This window comes from Diceros bicornis, chromosome 6 (assembly GCF_020826845.1).
Source record: "Diceros bicornis minor isolate mBicDic1 chromosome 6, mDicBic1.mat.cur, whole genome shotgun sequence".
In the NCBI taxonomy this organism is placed as follows: Eukaryota; Metazoa; Chordata; class Mammalia; order Perissodactyla; family Rhinocerotidae; genus Diceros; species Diceros bicornis.
Genome location: NC_080745.1, coordinates 38,090,972 through 38,110,235, shown reverse-complemented (window position 1 = coordinate 38,110,235; position 19,264 = coordinate 38,090,972). Strand labels below are relative to the sequence as shown.

The following is a 19,264-nucleotide window of genomic DNA, read 5'->3' as shown; positions in this document are numbered from 1 at the left end:
CATTATCCTTTCCTGTTTTCCTCATTCTGTCCAGTCCATCACCCCTGCACCCTGGTGTTACCACCCAAATAAACTACAAGTTACCACCCAAATAAACACAAGTCCCTGTCTCAAGCTCTTGCTTTCAGGGAGAATCCAAGCCAAGACCTTTACACCAGGAGTGGGCCTAGAAAGCAGGCCCCTAGGATGGTACTCTTGAACCAGATCACTTACAGGCCAGATGGAAATGAGAGCCCACTGCTGGTGATAACCCCTGGCATGTGGTATCTCACTAGTAAGGACTGAGATGAAGTACAGGTGAAAGAACTGATTGTGAGCATCTTTTCCCAATTCTGCATTCAGTGACATCATGCAGGTAATTTAAAAATGGCCATGGTCAGGCCGAGCCGGGCGGCGGCGGCGGCGGGAGGCCATAGCGCGCGGGGGTCTCCCGCGACCCCTCGGCCTCGCCGGAAGCTCGCGCCCTCGCCCCGCCGAGCTCCCACCCCCCCCCACCCCCACCACCGCTTTTTTCCGAAGGCGCTGGGCGGCGCCACCCTCCGGCTGGAGGCCGGCACTGCACAACCCCCTCCGACTTTCAATGTTCCACACTCCCCGGCCAGAGCCTCCTGGGCTTCTTCCCCCCACCCCCCCCCCCCCGCCCCAGCTGCCTCCATTTCCTTAAGGAAGGGGTGTTTTCTCTCTCCCTCCCCCACAGCGTAGCGGCGCGCGAGCGGGCCGGGCGGGCGGCCGAGTTTTTCAAGAAATAACTTCACCAAGATGTCCAGTGATAGACAGAGGTCCGATGATGAGAGCCCCAGCACCAGCCATGGTAGTTCAGATGCGGACCAGCGAGACCCAGCCGCTCCAGAGCCTGAAGAACAAGAAGAAAGAAAACCTTCTGCCACCCAGCAGAAGAAAAACACCAAACTCTCTAGCAAAACCACTGCTAAGTTATCCACTAGTGCTAAAAGAATTCAGAAGGAGCTAGCTGAAATAACTCTTGATCCTCCTCCTAACTGCAGTGCTGGGCCTAAAGGAGATAACATTGATGAATGGAGATCAACTATACTTGGTCCACCAGGTTCTGTATATGAAGGTGGTGTGTTTTTTCTGGATATCACATTTTCATCCGATTACCTATTTAAGCCACCAAAGGTTACTTTCCGCACCAGGATCTATCACTGCAACATCAACAGTCAGGGAGTCATCTGTCTGGACATCCTTAAAGACAACTGGAGTCCTGCTTTGACTATTTCAAAGGTTTTGCTGTCGATTTGTTCTCTTTTGACAGACTGCAATCCTGCGGATCCTCTGGTTGGAAGCATAGCCACTCAGTATTTGACCAACAGAGCAGAACATGACAAGATAGCCAGACAGTGGACCAAGAGATACGCAACATAATTCACATAATTTGCATGCAGTGTGAAGGAGCTGAAGGCATCTTCTCACTGTGCTGCAAATTTTTATAGCCTTGACAATACGGACTTCTGTGTATATGTCATACTGATTCTACTCTCTGCTTTTATCCTTTGGAGACTGGGAGAGTCCCCAAAAAGGTAAATGCTATCAAGAGTAGAAGTTTGTAGCTGTATATTAGTTATGTTTAAAATGCCTACTTGCAAGTCTTGCTTCTTTGGGATATCAAAATGTATTTTGTGATGTACTAAGGATACTGGTCCTGAAGTCTACCAAATATTATAGTGCATTTTAGCCTAATTCATTATCTGTATGAAGTTATAAAAGTAGCCGTAGATGACTAGGAATTATGTCATTTGTATTAAACCCAGATCTATTTCTGAGTATGTGGTTCATGCTGTTGTGAAAAATGTTTTACCTTTTACCTTTGTCAGTTTGTAATGAGAGGATTTCCTTTTACCCTTTGTAGCTCAGAGAGCACCTGATGTATCATCTCAAACACAATAAACATGCTCCTGAAGGCACAAAAAAAATAAAAATAAAAATGGCCATGGTCAGGAGTATTTACACCACAAAAATTGGCAAACACTACAAATCAGGTCTTCCTCATCTCCCAGCATTCTATTGAGAGGCCTAGATGGTTGGGAAGGGGCTACGAGACTCCTTCCTGTATAGAATTTCGGCCAACACTCTAGTTTTCAGCCTCCTTCCCATTTTTAGAGGTAACTGGTACCTTTTCCCATTTTTAGAGGTACATGGTACCTTTTCCACATTTTATGCCACAAATTACCAAATCCCAAGGCTACTCCTGGTCCTGGCATAAATCAGCACTTTCCACTTTGGTCAGCCCTTATCCAAATACAGGAAGTCTGTTTTTAGAATTAGAAAAATCTTTTAATAGTGAGGTTTGGGAAAGTTTCTCAATACATGTTTATTGCAGTTCACCAGTGCTCAGGTAAGGATTCCATAAACATAAAGAAGTAATACATATCAGCCATATTCTATTTTTTTTAATTATATCATTTGTACTCCCACTACAATTTATTTTCAACTTTTTGCTTTCTCAGGGTACACATTATTTGATAAGACAATGGATTTACAGTCTCTGCATGAGTCATTTTGCTATATATTCACCTAAGAGAAATATTAATTTATTATATTGCTTTTATATAGTAAGATCTGCTTGTCTAACATGCTCTAAGGACAAGAAACTTTTATTTCTCCCATTGTTATTTGTCACACATCAGAGTCCCCTAACTAAATCCAGAACAGAAAACAGTGATTAATACTGTAACAGGGCCAAGATAACCAAAGGAAAAAAAGATCGAGATGGAGATAGAGATAAAGAAAGAGATAGAGAAGGCAAGAAGAGCTTGCTCCAAAACCAATGTTAGATTGGTTCTAGGAAATGCAAAAGGCTGGAGAAAGTTAAACCCTGCCCTGTGCCCCTCCTAATTCCCAAAAATCTTGAAGTATTTAGGTCTTATGGTAGATACATAAGGTGCACCTTACTCAATAGTGAGTAGAATTATTCTTAGAAGCTCTAAAGTAAGTAGAGTTACTTTTAGAAACCTCCTAAAACAATTCCAAATTCCTTTTTGACCTCAGGAAGAAAGTCATGTTTAACTAGTCTCTCTCCCAACCTACCCAAAGGGTCACCAAACCCTAATGATTCGAAATTCTCTCTCTCTCCATTCTCATTGTCCCAAACCAGAATTTTATCAATAGTCATCTGAATTATTGCAATAGCTTTTTAAGTGATTTCTTAACTATTAGCATTCTCATATTACTATCTGCACCACACCATAACCCCACCAATCCATTCTCCACATCACTACCACAGAGTTCTTTCTAAAATACAGTCTGATTATTTCATTAACCTGCATACAAAGTCTTCAGGGGGCTCCCAGAATAAAATACAAACTCTTTAGGTTGGCATTCAAAGCCCTTTACTATGTGGGCTTTCCCTATCTTTCCAAATACTAATCCCCAACTAAAAGCATACAAATATACTAAGGACAAGAAATTTTTATTTCTGTGACTACCTTTCAGTAGTAAAAGCATAGACACATAAAGTACTTGCCAGTTTCCACACAAACCATGCTCTTCTTTTTCAAATGAGCTTCCCCCAAAACACCTTAACCAATCCATAAGATTGTCCATTTCCCCATATCCTAACCTACCCTCTGCATTATCAAAATTTTTTATTTCTGCCAATCTGATGGGTGAAAAGTAGTCTCCTTAAAAAAGTAAAATCTGTATTTCTTCAATTATGAGTAATATTAGGATCATTTCATTTGTATGCAAACCATCCATATATCATTTCCCATATGTGGCCTATTGTTCCCTGTTATTTTTCCACTGGCTCCTTTCATATCTAACTGTAAGAGCCCTTTAGATATTAAGGAAATTAGTTCATCTCATACAGATGTTGTCAATCTTTTCTTGCCAATCACCCATTCTTTGATTTTGCTTAAGGTATTTCTTACTGAACAGAAACATACAATTTCCATGCAATCCAATATACAAATCCTTGGCCCTACTGGATCTGGGTTTTGTACCTTACTTGAACAACATTCCCTACTCCAAGATGATTAAGAAGATGATAATGATGACAATGTGAAATATCTAATCATCTAGTACTTCTAATATTTTAATGTACTCATATCTTCTTCTAGTACTTTTAGTTTTGAATGTTTAAATTTGATCCATCTGCAATTTTTCTTCCTCCAAATGGATAGCTAGGTGTCCCAACATCATTTTCTGAACAATTTTTCTTTTCCTCACTAATTTTAAATGAATTTGATTATACACTCATTTCCCATATATAGAAAGATCTATTTGGGGCATGTCTATTCTGTTGATTCATAAGACAATACAAAACTTCTTCAAATACTATAGCTCTATAAAAGTTCCTTTTATATATCTCCCCATTTGAATATGTGTTAGGACTGGTCACTCTTCTTTTTCACAATTTTATCAGCTATTCATACATATTTAGTTTTCACATGAACTTTAGAATCAGCTTATCCAACTCCCCCAAAATCCTATTAATACTTCAAGATTGCACTAAATATATGGAACAATTGAAGTCCACAAGAACAAGAACGAGGACTGTCTTTCCATTTACTCAAGTCATCTTTTATTCACCTCAGTAGAACTTGAGAGTTTTCTTCGTATTTCTGCTCTACATTTCTCATTAAATTCATTCCAATTTATTTTCTCTTTTGTTACTATTATGGATTTGATCTTGATCCTTCTTTCTTTTACTCTCAGGTAAAAGAAGACTGAGTAAATCACATTCTCCTCACTATTCACTATATCACTATTCACTATATCACTACTGCTCTGTGTAAGGCCCCTCTCTTGTTACTTGATTCTTCCACACCTTCAGCCCCCTCTCTTTCCCCACACCCTCAGAGGCAACTATTCTAATATGTCCAAAGTGTATCTTTGTGTTTGCATTTGTTCTGAAAAAATGTGTATTGTTTTGTGTCCATATATTTTTTAATTCAGATAAATGGTATTAGTGTTATATATCTCATTCTCTTTCATTTTTTCACTCCACACCATGATTTTACAATTCATTCATGTACACGTGTTTTTCACTTCTAATTACTGTATAAATCTCCATGCTGTGCATCTACCATATTTAACCTCTCTACTTTCACAGTGATAGACACCAAGCTTGCCCTCAACTCCCGTACCACAGAAAACACTGCAACAAACACTCTTGTAGTAATGGTTAGGATAATATTATTTACTGTAAGAAACAAATCCAAAATTTCAGTGCCTAACAAAGTAGCTTTATTTCTTGCTCATATAATAACCCAGTGTAGGTGCTGGGAGGTGAATTTCTTTCCTTTGTGTGGTGGTACAGAGAGATTACATAATTTGCCCAAGATCACACAGACAATAGTGTAGCCAAAATTCAAATCTAAGTTGTCTCATTCCAGAGTCTCTGCTCGTAATCACTCTGCTATGCATGTCTCTTTATAGACATGTGTGAGAATTTGCAGTGTCATATTTACTAAATATTAAGATCTCATATTATCCAGGATACTAGACTATTGTCTCTTGGCTCCAAATCTACTGCTCGTATACTTTGCTTTGTGATACTGGAGCTGGAACTTAGCAAACTAATCTCCTTTGCCAGCTGGTTTACTGTTAGCTTCTTCCAAGGACACTAGAAGGCAAAAGAGTATAGATGGAATTCACTTCTTCCCATTTACGTGTTATTCACTCAATCCAGCAATGGTTCTTCATCCCATTAGCAACAGCTGTTCCAGGGTCAGCTCCTTTACCCTCCAGAAAAGACCTCTCTGTATCCCCTCCCCCTGGCAGTACTCTCTCCTTAGACAACTGAGTCCCAGCTCCACCAGAACCCTGCTCCATGCTTGAGGGTACTAAGAACCCCAACCTCTTCCTTTTGTTCTCCCAAGGGTGACAACTGTGTCCTATGGTCCCTCTGGTTTCCTCTGTTTTTCAACCCTCCAACACCAATTTAGCCATTTCCCAACAGTGAATTATTTTTATTGAACCTCCTAGTATGGTTTCTGATTTTTTGACTAGACTCTGACTGATATACATGCACAGCTGATTCTCATTGGTTATGCTATGAAGTCGCCACAAACACTGAATTAGCAAATACAGAACTGCTGCTCCTAAGAGACATACAGCTCCTGTGAATCTGTGGTCACAATATTTCCACTACAATCAATACTTAACCTTGTTTTAGGATGTTTCTGTTTAAAGACACCTTATTTAATATACATTGTTAATTATGAAAATTGAACTCTCGGCCAACAGCACTATAACTCATGTCTGAATGAAGCTTACCTAACATAAATATTTTCTCCACAAAACACATCACAGCCTCCTTGCATGTAATATCACTAGAGAGCACTTCAGAACTATGTGTGGGGGCCATTTTAAACAGTGAAATCACCATCAAAAAGCAGAAAAAGGCCGAAAACATGGCTCTAAACAGACCAGAAAAAGGATACGTCTGCAGTATGGAAGCTGAAACAAGAAGACAGAGCATCGCCTTGTTCAGCTGGCAACGTGCTCCTGCTCATGGGGCAACTCAAATTTTTCTCCATTCTGTGCACGTTGGAGAATGACTACAAAAGCAGTGTGAGTATCGATTTACAAACAAATTTTAGCAAGTAGGCGAATTCACAAATACGGAATCTATGAATAATGAGGATCAGCTACATACATGGCCTGTCTCTAAAATCTCTAAGCTGTTTCATTGGTCTATATGTAATATTGAGGCTTTTTAATATGTCTTAATAACCAGTATGATAAATCCCCCCCTTGCTTTTTTTTTAAGGCTGACTTAGCTATTCTTGCACCTTTATTATTCCATATAAATTTCAGAATAAGTTTACCAAATTTGTCAAAAAATCCAACTGTAATTTTAATTGGAATTGCAATTAATTTATACATTAATTAAAGGAGAATTGACACATATTTATTAAGTTATCCCATCCAATATGCAATATCCCTCCACTTATTCAGCTAATCTTGTCTTAGGAAAAAAGTTTTTGCAATAGAGATTTTGTATGTTCCTAGATACTTTTAGAGACATCGTTATACTGTGAATGGATTTTTTTTATTATATTTTCTAGTTGGTTATAATGAGTGTAAAGAAATGTTATTAATTTTTGTAAACTGATCTTGTATCTGGCAACCTTGCAGAACTCTCCTTAGTTTTACATTTCCCAGTTGATTTCTGTGTCATCTACAAATGACAACAGTGCTCTTTTTACACTTCCCTCCCTGTTCCCTCACACATACCAGCCTGGACCAGCCTCCTGAACTTGGTTCCTTTCTTCAAGGCCCAGCTCAAACATTACCTTCTTTGACAAGTCTTACCTAGTTGCCTAGCCTCATACACAACCATCAATCAGTCGTCCTTATTCCCTACTGAAGTTAAATGCCAGGTTAAATGTGCCACCCACACGCTCCTATAGCACTTCCTACATATCTCTATTATACTGCTCTGCACATTGAATCAAAATTACTTGTTTACATATTTCTCCACAAAAGAATGCACTTTACCATATCTCATGCCTATACACCTAAGCACCAACCACGGTACCAAATACTAATACTCACACAATAACTGGTTGTTAAGTGAATACATTGAGTAGGCCAAAATGTTACACACTGCTCACTCAGCACATGCAGAGAACAAATCAGTATTAATATAATCACTTATATGAGTAAATCATGTTACATAGGTTTCTCATATTCAATAAATATATGCACAAAGTCCTGAAAATTATACAAAATAAAGTCCAATCATGTTTCATTTTTTTCAGTTAATATTTTAAATTTGGATGCTTAAGAACTACACAAGTTCACAGATTACAAGGAAAATGTTAAATGAGCTTATAATTAATAATACACTAATTTTCCCCAAACATTTCTAGGAAATCTGTAATGTTATAAAGACAGTGAAAACACAAGCACTTTACAAAAGAAAACTTCCTCTGAGAGACAGAATTTGACCTTTAAAAAAGGAAAATTAAATAGAAATCTGAGATAATGCTTTCATAAAACATTTTTTCCATAAAAATTTAAAAGTTTTCATTTTAAAGATTAAATTTAACTGTAGGAGAAAGTAGAGCCAGTTTTCCATTAACATGAAATATAAACAATTTAAGCATTAGCAGTCACAAAAATGAAGGGCTAAAATCAGGAATCTCAGCAACTGTAGAAAGTTGGCTCTAGAGTTAAACACTAATAGTACCTCTAATAGAAATAACTAATAGTTACTGAGGATTTATCATGTGTCAGACACTATGTGAGCACTATAGATATAATGTAATGCTCACATCTATAAATTATAATTTAGATATAATATAATGCTCACACCTATAAACTAGATACTATTAGATTATTACACTATTAGATGAGAAAACCTAAGTTCAAAGGGATTTATCTGCCAGACAGTGGAGATAAAGTGGAGAGGTGGTTTATCTGACTCCACAGGACCTTTATTAACCACTAAACTCAAGTAAGCAAGTGCCTGTGTGTTGAGATTAAAGGCAAAGAAAAGCTAATCAGTCCCAAAATACCTTCTTCATTGCTTGTCATAGTCTCCAAATTCCTGCTTTTAAAGGCTTCAAGACAGAACCTGAGAAAGACTGTGAAAATATCTGATGGAAGAAGTGAATCAAAAAGGACTAAACCAGAGAATGAGACACGGAGCAGCCAAGGGCCAATAAATTGAGATGGGAAGTACATAAACCTGAAAGGAGGTGTTAAAAGGAGGAGGCATGAAATGAAAAACACAAAATTCTAATAAATTAGCATTTTTAAGCACTCTCTATTGCCTACTTTACAGTTTTACCAAATTCATCTATGCCTCTTTGGCGACATAAGAAGATATTAGTAAGTATATACAGTACAAAGATAACATGGTAGGCAAGGAACTGCTCCCTCATCCTTCCTTCTAAAAAGACAACCTTCCACAGTACAAATGTGGAAAACAAGGAGAATGAAATCATGAACTATCAAGCAGCCTTTAAATATTATGTTTTACAAAGTATTTTTAATGACATGGACAATGCTTATTCCATAATGTTAAGTCCAAAAACGACTAAAGTTTAAAATTCTATAGACCATATTTTCTAAAATTTGTAAAATATGCATAGAAAAAAACCTTGAAAGAAATACTGAGGGGGCCGGCCCGTGGCTTAGCGGTTAAGTGCACGCGCTCCGCTACTGGCGGCCCGGGTTTGGATCCCGGGCGCACACCGACGCACCGCTTGTCGGGAATGCTGAGGCGGCGTCCCACATACAGAAACTAGAAGGCTGTGCAGCTATGACATACAACTATCTACTTGGGCTTTGGGGAGAAAAAGGGAAAAAAAGGAGGAGGATTGGCAATAGATGTTAGCTCAGTGCGGGTCTTCCTCAGCAAAAAGAGGAGGATTGGCATGGATGCTAGCTCAGGGCTGATCTTCCTCACAAAAAAAAAGAAATATTGAAGAAGGATAATTGTCAAAAACAAAAAAAATTCTTTCATTTTCATCTTTATATCAGGATTTGTAGGCCAAGCCCAGAAATTTGTCAAATGCAATTTTAGCAATAACACTAGAGGGCGCTCTATCAGGGCGTAACACGGTGGTTCTCCAAACTTGAAGGCAGGTCCTGCGTCAGACCACCTGGAGAGGGCTAGTTAAAACAGATTGCAGGACCCCACCCCTGGAGTTTCTAATTCAGTAGATACTGCATTTCTAACAAGTTCCCAGGTGATGCCAATGCTGCTGGTCTGGGAACCACACTTTGAGAACCACTGGTCTAAATAATTACACTTAATTATTATGTATATGTATGTATTCATATACATACATTTAATTAACATGTAACAATTTATTTCCATTTATTTATTTTATGTTATTTTATTTATTTTCAATTTAATTTACTACCTGTAATTATTAGTAATTACAGTTGTGTGCTAATTATAAGACTCCATAGTTACCTAGATTTATCAGGTCTACCTGTTGTTATGTATTTTATTCTACACTAAAAAATAAGACAAAATAAGCCTTCTGTATATTTGACTATAGAATGAAACAACAAATCTGGCTTAACCACTATCCATGGCTAACCAAAGCTAGCGAGAGTCTGCTCTCCAGAGAGAATGTTGCTTCCTCTGAAGCTTCCTTATTTCTAAATCTCACTTACGAAATAAAGAAAGAGCAATTAATAAGAAACACAGGAATTTGATGGCAATTTTAAAAATAGAGCGTTAGGGTAAAATGAAAAGATAAAAGCAGTCTCTGTCCTTTTTCCTACTCCCTTTTCTCACGAACTCCTAAAGGTACCAGAAATTATTCTCCATGAAATTCCACCCACTTGAAGCCCCGTTCAAAGGAGAATCTCCATCACAGAACGACAATGATGATCATTGTACAGCATGTGACAAATGGCAGCATAATGTGCTGGTGAAAAAAAGCAGAAACATTTACAGATCTATTAACTTATTTCTTAAATAAACCATTTCTTGATCAGATTTGCCTACTCTCTTGCCTGCATTTTCAAAGTTCTGTAGCAGTACATTTCCAAATATCCTAAAACAAAATAATAATGTTAATCTAATTATTTGAATACTGTGTTTGTTCTAATGTAATTGCTACATTGCTAGTTGAAAGAACATGATACACAGGAAGGACAGTAATATCCTTTTGTGATTTTCTGATAAGAAAACTATAAACTGTGTACAACATAATTTTGAATGAATTGAATGGTCAGAACATAATAATCTGGCTTATTTCCAGAGTAACTGACATATTAAGATCAAATTTTGAAGCCAAGGTACAAGTTTATGTTCTAAAAAAAGAATCAGTATCAACATTTAGCAATCCTTTTGGGGTGATAAAAATGTTCTAGAACTACACAGAGGCGGTAGTTGCACAACATTGTAAATGTGCTAAATGCTGCTGAATTGCTCACTTTAAAATGGTTCATTTCATGTTATGTCAATTAAAAAAATACAGAAAAGCAAAACACAAAATTGGCAAGACAACTTTCACAATTTTCGAGTCCTTTTAAGTTTCTTGCTCCTGACATTTTACAAGAGGAAAAAAATTTTAAAGGAAAATATTGTATTTCTTATGTATAAACCAAATGGGCAAATAATCTTGAATGCTAATCTCCCAAAAGCCTTTAATTTGATTGGTATCCCCCACCCACCAGGTTCTTCATTTACTCTCCTTTCTCTCTTGGAGGGATAGTCCCAGTCTGACTTCAGGAAGTCAGGAAAATCTCTAAAATTTCTGAGGAAAACTTTACACATATTAAAGTCAAAAAACAGAGCTATAAGCAGGCTACTTTTAACTAGCTCAGATTCAGATGGCTTGCATCTTTCAAAAATAAATACAAAGTTAAGCCCTCATCGGTCTTTTTCTTGGGAATTTTTTAAAAGAATGTTAAGACTTTTTGTTAAACTTCGATTAAACGTACAATTTTTTAACCAGCCACACTATCAAACATATGCAAGAATAAAGATATTTTCAGATGTGCAAAGTTGAAAAACATATTTTCCCTCTCGTTCACCCTTTCTGAGGAAGCTACTAGAGTACATGCTCCCCTAAACCGAGAAAGTAAACCATGAAAGAGGAAGATGTGATCCAGGAAACAACAGAATACATTACAGGAGAGAACGGAAGGGAGATCCCAGGATGACAGGTGAGCAGCAGGCTTAAGAGCACCTGGTCAGATTGCAGCAGAGGATAGAAGGCTCCAGAAGGGATACCTGGATGAAAGAAAGGAAGGAGGAAAGGAGGGAGACAGAGGGAAAGAAGGAAGGAAGGGAGGAAAAAGGGAGAGAGAGAGGGAGAGAAATCTAATAGAACACTTGATGTGTTTAAATATGAGAGATTTACAGTTCTGTCAGAATTTAGGGATGAATTAGTGATAATCATACAGAAAATTAAGCAAAGAAGAACAACATAATCATTAATGCCTGGGAAAACAACGGTTCCAGTAGAAGGGAAATTTAATCATAGCATAATATGTGGCTCAGCTATGAATAATAATTACTTAATCATAATAATATAAACACTGAATACTGTTTTAACCAAATATCATCATATAATTTGAAGGTAAGATATGGAAAAAGGAGGAATGTATAAAAAAAGCTGAAGGCTTATATTTTATAGTAAAAAGTCAAGAGATAAAATCTGAAACTAAAAATTCAAGAAACAGCAGTATAAGAATATTGCTTAGAAAGACGGAAGTAAATACCAGAATAAACAACTATAAGGGCCGGCTCCGTGGCTTGGCGGTTAAGTGCGCGCGCTCTGATGCTGGTGGCCCAGGTTCGGATCCCGGGTGTGCCCCAGGGCACCGCTTCTCTGTCCAACGCGGGGCCGGGTCCCACGTGCAGCAACTAGAAGGATGTGAACCTGTGACATACAGCTATCTACTGGGGCTTTGGGGGGAAAAAAATGAATAAATAAAATCTTTAAAAAAAAAAAACAACTATAAGAGTTAAAGGTGGTTATTGTATCTGGAGAGTGAGACACAAGAACAGGGAGCATGGGGTAGGGAATGCTGTTTTTTTCATTAAAAAAAGCACCAGTTAGCTTTTAACAAGTGTTTTTACCATTAGATAAAAAGTAAAGCTTAATTGACAAAACAATATTTATAGATTTCTGTAACACTAACTGTTGGGCTTGTGTTTTAAAAATCAAACAAAAGTATAATGCTACATAAAACAATTATTTAAATGTGCTTAAATTAAAAAATGTTTATGAGTAAATAGATATTGATTCACTTAAGTTAAAATCTTATTTGACCATCTCAATGGGATATAGTCTTAGGAAAAAAGTGTCATAAAAATCTCAAAAATTATAATTTTTACAACCATTGTTGACTTTATCTTCTTGATCATAAAAACCACATTACTAATTTCACCCAAGCTGGGAAGCCCCTTTTATATGTTCTAAGCACTTTTTATTATTGATATAACTTTCTATTTAAAAGTACACTCTGTTTAGGATTAAAAAATATAACTTTTCATTTCAGAGCTCATCAGTAATAGAATGGCCCTAAATCTTAATACATATTTACTTGAATAATGAGCCAATAACCCAAAAATGGGCAGCCGTTTTGTAATCAAGATATTCTTCTGAGTATGAACTTAGATAAAATTCTTCTAACTTTCTCTCTCACAACAAATTAGTTTCTCATTATTTTTTCATTTGTCCATGTAACTCTACAAGACCTGAGTATTAAAACTGTGCAATATAACTTATCAAGAAAATATTAAGAATTAGGTTAAAGACGACAAATTGAGCACACCCTTATCTTCTCTCCCTCTCAAGACTCCATTAAAATTGTAGAGTTGAGCAAACAAGTCGAGCTCTTAAATGATCAGAGAGCAAACACACCAAACCTGGAACAGTGTTTATGGGGGACGTGCACAGAGATGGGAACAATAGCAGGTTCACAGTCTCCTGCCCGTTACATAGCTAAAAATATAACTGGTTAGCTATGTAATATATATACTTCCCCTCCCTCCCCACAAAAAAAATCAAATAATGTGGAAGGAATTGTAATGAGTCACCCATGAACCTGTATTGTTAGTGCCATCCAGTGGATTCCAACTCCCAGCGACCCTGGGTAGAGCAGAGCGGAACCCTGCCCAGTCTTGTTGCACCATCTTCTCATCTTCCAGCACTGTATTAGACAATGTTCCACTACTATTCATAGAGTTTTCATGGCCAATTTCTTCTTTTTCTAAAGTGGGTGGCCAGGTACTTCTTCCTAGTCTGTCTAGTCTGGAAACTCCAATGAAACCTGTCTACCATGGGTAATTCTGCTGCTGTTTGAAATACTGGTGGCATAGCTTTCAGAATCACAGCAACAAGCAGCTGCCACAGTATAACTGACAGACGGGTGGTGTGGTTCCCTGACCAGGAAACAAACCCCGGGCAATGGTGGTGAGACCACTAGACCATCAACGTACTTGTATTACACAGGTTTACTTAAATTTTTAATTTAAAAAAATATTGAAGTTCAGTTTTGGTAAAGGTGAGATTATAAAACGAAACAGCCCACACAAATTTTCTTTGAAAAGTTGCCACTATACTTCCAGTTCATAAGATTTGATTGTTCCCAAAAGGGTACCAAGTCAAATCACAATAAATATGTTTGAATGTGTCAAAGGCATTTCAAATATAATACATGTACAATGGAATTCTGGATTCCTCAATCCTCGCCGTCTACCTACTCTTCCTTCCTGGATCATACTCATTCCTCACCTCGGTGCCTTTATTCAACATTTAGGGAAGGGGCTGCTCTCTGCTTGGAGAAGGGTGACAAGGAGGACTTCTGGTGGTATGCAGTCTCTTCTACTGCTCAAAATAATTCAGTTCTGCCTTAAACGTGTACTTGCCACTCAACAAAGTAAGAGCTGGACTCACCTTCCGTGGAAAGTATACAATTAGATACACCTTTCTCAGAAAATAATTTAGCAACACCTGTTGTTACTGGAGCATGTCCGCCACAAACACCCCATTACCGGCCCCTCCACCACTCCAAGTACCTTATTCCTTCCTACCATATTTACTTTCCTTCCTGAGACGCATTCTGGAAAACACAACTTTCTACATCCCACTATATTGCCATTAACGTTTTAGTAACACTTATAAGTAAACAATTCTGGGAAGCTCCCTGGTGGCCAGAACCTAAATTTGGCTCTGGCCTTAAGAGATTAAATAAAAGAAGCAGCCACAGCCCCTATCCTTCAGAACTTAGAGTTTTGCTTTCTAAGAAAAGCCAGCACCTGGACCATTCAGAGGGAGACAGATTTTCAGAAAACACTTATCCTCCACCAGGGAATTTATTCTAATGTCTCATAACAACCACACGGGGATTTTGTTACTATGTCTAGCCTAACCCCTTCCAGGTGTAGTTTCAGTTCCTCCCATCATCTATGCAATACCCACTTACAGACTTGACACCTTATTACATAACCTTTCCCTTTCTCTTCTTCTGGCCAATCAATTAAAATTCCCCTAAACTTCGTTCAAATATTAACTCTACATTTTAAATAATTCAAATTAATGGTCCTATTTTTCTTAATATGAAGTGATACTTGTACACCCATGTTGACAGCAGCATTATTCACAATAATCAAAAGATAGAAACAACCCAATTGTCCATCATTAGATGAATGGATAAACAAAATGTGGTGTGTATATATATATATATATATATATATATATATATATATATATATACACACACACAATGGAATATTATTCAGCCAAAAAAGAAATCAAATTCTGATACATGCTACAACATGGATAAACCTTGGAAACATTATGCTAAATGAAATAAGCCAGATACAAAGGGATAAATATTGTGTGATTCTACTTATATGAGGTACCTATAGAGACAGAAAGTAGAATAGAGATTACCAGGAGCCGAGGGGAGGGAGGAATGGGGAGTTATTGTATAACGGGTAGAGAGTTTCTGTTTGGGATGATGAAAAAGTTCTGGAAATGGATAGTAGTGATAGTTGTACAACATTGTAAACGTACTGAATGCCCTTGAATTGTACACTTGAAAATAGTTAAAGTGATAGGTTTTATGTTACATATACTGTATTACAATTTTTTAAAGGGAAGTAACAGTGAAATATTGTCAAAACACATATACACAAAAATAAAGAAATGAAGTAGTAATACATGCTATAACATGGATTAACCTGGAAAACATTATGCTACGTGAAGGAAACTGGACATGAAAATCCACATACCATATGATTCCATTTATATGAAACGTACAGAACACCCAAATTTATAGAGACAGAAAGCAGATTAGTGATTGCCAGGGATTGGGGGGAGTGGGGAGTGATTGCTTAATGGGTACAGGGTTTCCTTTTGGAATGATGAAAATGTTCTCTAATAGATAGTGGTGATGGCTGCACATCATGAATATTTTGGAAGCCCCTAAAGTGTACAGTTTAATGATTAAAATGGTGAATTTTATGTTATGTGATTTATCTCAATAAAACAAAAGCAGAAAAATTGTCACATACACAATTAAGACTATGTAAAAAAATATGTAAGTATAAGGGGAAAGACAAAGTAAATACCAAAAAAATGCCTTACGTGGGTTGAGTTGTTTTTTTTTATTTTTTCAAACTTTTCATTAACATTATTATATTGTTTCATAACAAAAAGAGAATTATCACGTATCAAGTACCTGGTATATATTAAGCACTGTGCTAGAAATTTTCATGAATCATGAGTACTTTCCCACATGCTAGATGAACAGGAAATATTTGATAGAAACATGGAAGTGAGCAAAGGAATCTGATTATGGGGGGAAAAAACTGAATGCATTAGTTCTGTATTTCTGTTTAACAAACTACTCCAAACCATGGGAGCTTTAAACAACAAATCTTTAGGAGACGTCTTTGTATATTTAAGGCACGAGCATAAAAGAGACCTCTAAGATCAAGACTTGATTTTCATATATAATTTAATAGCCGCAAAGAGAAATCAGAATTAGCAGGAGACAGCATTCTTTTGTAAAGAAGTAGGACAGTGTTAAAGTTATAATTTCTTAAAGTTATAAAAAGACTAGTCTCTGGATCTAGTTGTCTTCCAGTCAGTTATAGCCATAATACATTGGTCATAGCTGTATTTTGATGTAATCCTTAAAATTATTTTTATGATCTCTGTTCTTAATTTCAGTTGCCTTTGGAAATCCCACTACCATAATTCTATATAGAGAGCCAATCCAGAGAGTTTTATATGGCATCAATTCAATTCTTAAAAATAAGTTGGGTATAAAATTTCATTCTTTTTTTTTTTTTAAGTGTTGATTTTTTTTTTTTTTGTGAGGAAGATCAGCCCTGAGCTAACATCCACGCTAATCCTCCTCTTTTTGCTGAGGAAGACTGTCTCTCAGCTAACATCTATTGCCAATCCTCCTCCTTTTTTTTTCCCCCCCAAAGCCCCAGTAGATAGTCGTATGTCATAGTTGCACGTCCTTCTAGTTGCTGTATGTGGGACGCGGCCTCAGCATGGCCAGAGAAGCAGTGCCTCGGTGCGCGCCTGGGATCCGAACCCCGGCCGCCAGTAGCGGAGCACGCGCACTTAACCACTAAGCCACGGGGCCGGCCCTAAAATTTCATTCTTAATAAATTTATTCTGTCCTTTGATAATTAATTGGGCTTAAAAGTAGATTAAGATGTCAGTAGGTCCAGATCGCTGCTATTCCAAAGTTGACAGGTACTACTTTGAGAACCCAAGGTTGAATATCACACTGGCATCACATCCTTGAAGAAGAGAAGGTTCCATCCTTCTTGATTCTATTTCTTAATTCTTAATTGGTCATGGCATTAGGGGACCAATTAGGTAGGAAAATCCTATAAATATGTTACTCTAGTGCTGACTAGGAAATATCTCCAGTCCTCTTCAAATATATATGCATAAGTAATATAATGACTAAAAAGCAACCCGCAATTAATTGCTTAGGCTTCAAAGGTATCGTCATTTGCAATGCAGCAATTCCATGATAATTATTTCCATCACTTTTCACTATGCCCGTAACTTACCAACTAAATCTTCATGAGAGTTTTGCTGCCAATAACTTAGTAATTTTTTTTGGCCAACCTGAACTAAGTCCCCTTATATATATTGTCCAAAATGTACAGCTAGAGTTATTCTCCCATCAATATACAATTAAATTCAAGAATCTTGAATGGTGGCTAAGCCTCTAAAACTCTGTAGTTGTTGCCAACTCTATTCCTTTCAAATGAAGAACAAAAGCCCACAAGGCAGCTAAGTTAAAATTTCCAGACTCTGATCACCTCTCATTGGTTACTATGTGTGTGTTTTGTGTGGGATGCCCATAAAAATACAATTATGTAACGGAAAGAACAGGGATTTTGAGAGGGTCTGATTGGCCCAGCTTGAGCTGTGCGGTAAGCAAGATTCTAAGATTAACTCCCAAGATTCCTGCCCCTGCTGTACACATCATATATAGTTCCCCTCACTTGAGCAGGATTTGTCAATATGATACAATAGTCACTTCTGTGATTACATTATATTGTATAAAACTCCATTGTAGTAGACTAGAGAACAACTCTCCTGATGGCCTTAAAGAAGCCAACTACCATGCTGTAGAGAGGGCCACATGGCAAGGTACAGTGGGCAGCCCCTAGGAGCTAAGAATGGTCCTCCACTGACAGTCAACAAGTCATACAACCACAAGAGCTGAAATCGGCCAACAACTAGTGATCTTGGAAGAAAACACCAAGACTGAGATGAGACCGAAGTCCCAGTCACCGCCTTGACCTGTCACCATCTGGTGAGACCCTGAGGGGAGGACCCACAACCATACCCATGACCAAACTCCTGACCCACACAAACTGTGAGATAATAAATTCATGTTGTTTTAAGCCACTAAATTTGTGGTAACCTGTTACATGGCAACAGAAAACCAATGTAAGTCACATGCTCACCCTTGGCCAGAGGAGAGTGGGATACCTTGATTAACAGCTGAAGCAAGGTTGTATCCAACGGGGAAGGGAAGGTCTTCCTTAAGGGCAACTGAAGTGCCATTATCAGTTGGGAGGATGGATACTGGAATAAGGAAAAACAAAAATTATCCACCACAATATATTCAGTATCTGACATCTCATAGGCCTTCAACATTGAACTCACAACTCTCCTCTACCGTTGGCTCTAGCTTCTGCCATATACACACATCTTGATCTACATGCCACTGAGCCAGAGACTTACAGAGAATACATGAGGGCAACAAAATCTAGTAAGAACACTGGGCTAGTATAACAAATTATAGTCTTGCATCTGCCACTAATTAGCTATGTGACCTTAGGCAAGCCACACATGGACCACAGTTTCCTGTCTGTAAATATTGAGATTGGCCTAGCTTTAATGTGTTCCAGCATTAAAATTCTATGATTTTTTTAAATTCCAAAAAAAAATCCCCACCAAAATAATTCAAAATAAATTTTGATTTGCTATAAAAGAACAAAGAAACGCCATACTGCTCCCAAACACATCCCCCACCCCTCTCAGTATTCTGCCTCTGAAAGTGGCATCAAGAAAGGTTTTTAGAGAAAGCCACAAGATAGGTGCCTTCCAGACCCAATATTATCTTAATAAAATTACCACATAAAGGAACAGAATCTGGGGGTGGCATGGAGGAGGAGGCAATCAGAATCACCAGGTGACCGATACACAGTAAAATGTCCATGGTTACAAATCTATATTGTATTGTGTTATTGTCATGAATCATAATATGTTTACACAATAATTGTTTGGGAACATAAGTATTTTACTTCTTTCTCCCTTACCTG

General features: G+C 37.5%; 1 protein-coding gene across 1 annotated transcript; it reads left to right on the top strand.

The window, feature by feature from the left end:
• The first annotated feature begins 680 nt into the window (after positions 1 to 680).
• LOC131406789 (ubiquitin-conjugating enzyme E2 E3-like) lies at positions 681 to 1,918 on the top strand. Its single transcript, XM_058542669.1, has one exon. The coding sequence runs from the start codon at positions 760 to 762 to the stop codon at positions 1,381 to 1,383; it is 624 nt and encodes a 207-aa protein (XP_058398652.1). The 5' UTR covers positions 681 to 759; the 3' UTR covers positions 1,384 to 1,918.
• Positions 1,919 to 19,264: the final 17,346 nt, after the last annotated feature.

What these genes read in the sequence shown, in the direction of transcription:
- LOC131406789 (XM_058542669.1), top strand. Translation starts at nt 760, where the DNA reads ATGTCCAGTGATAGACAGAGGTCCGATGATGAGAGCCCCAGCACCAGC.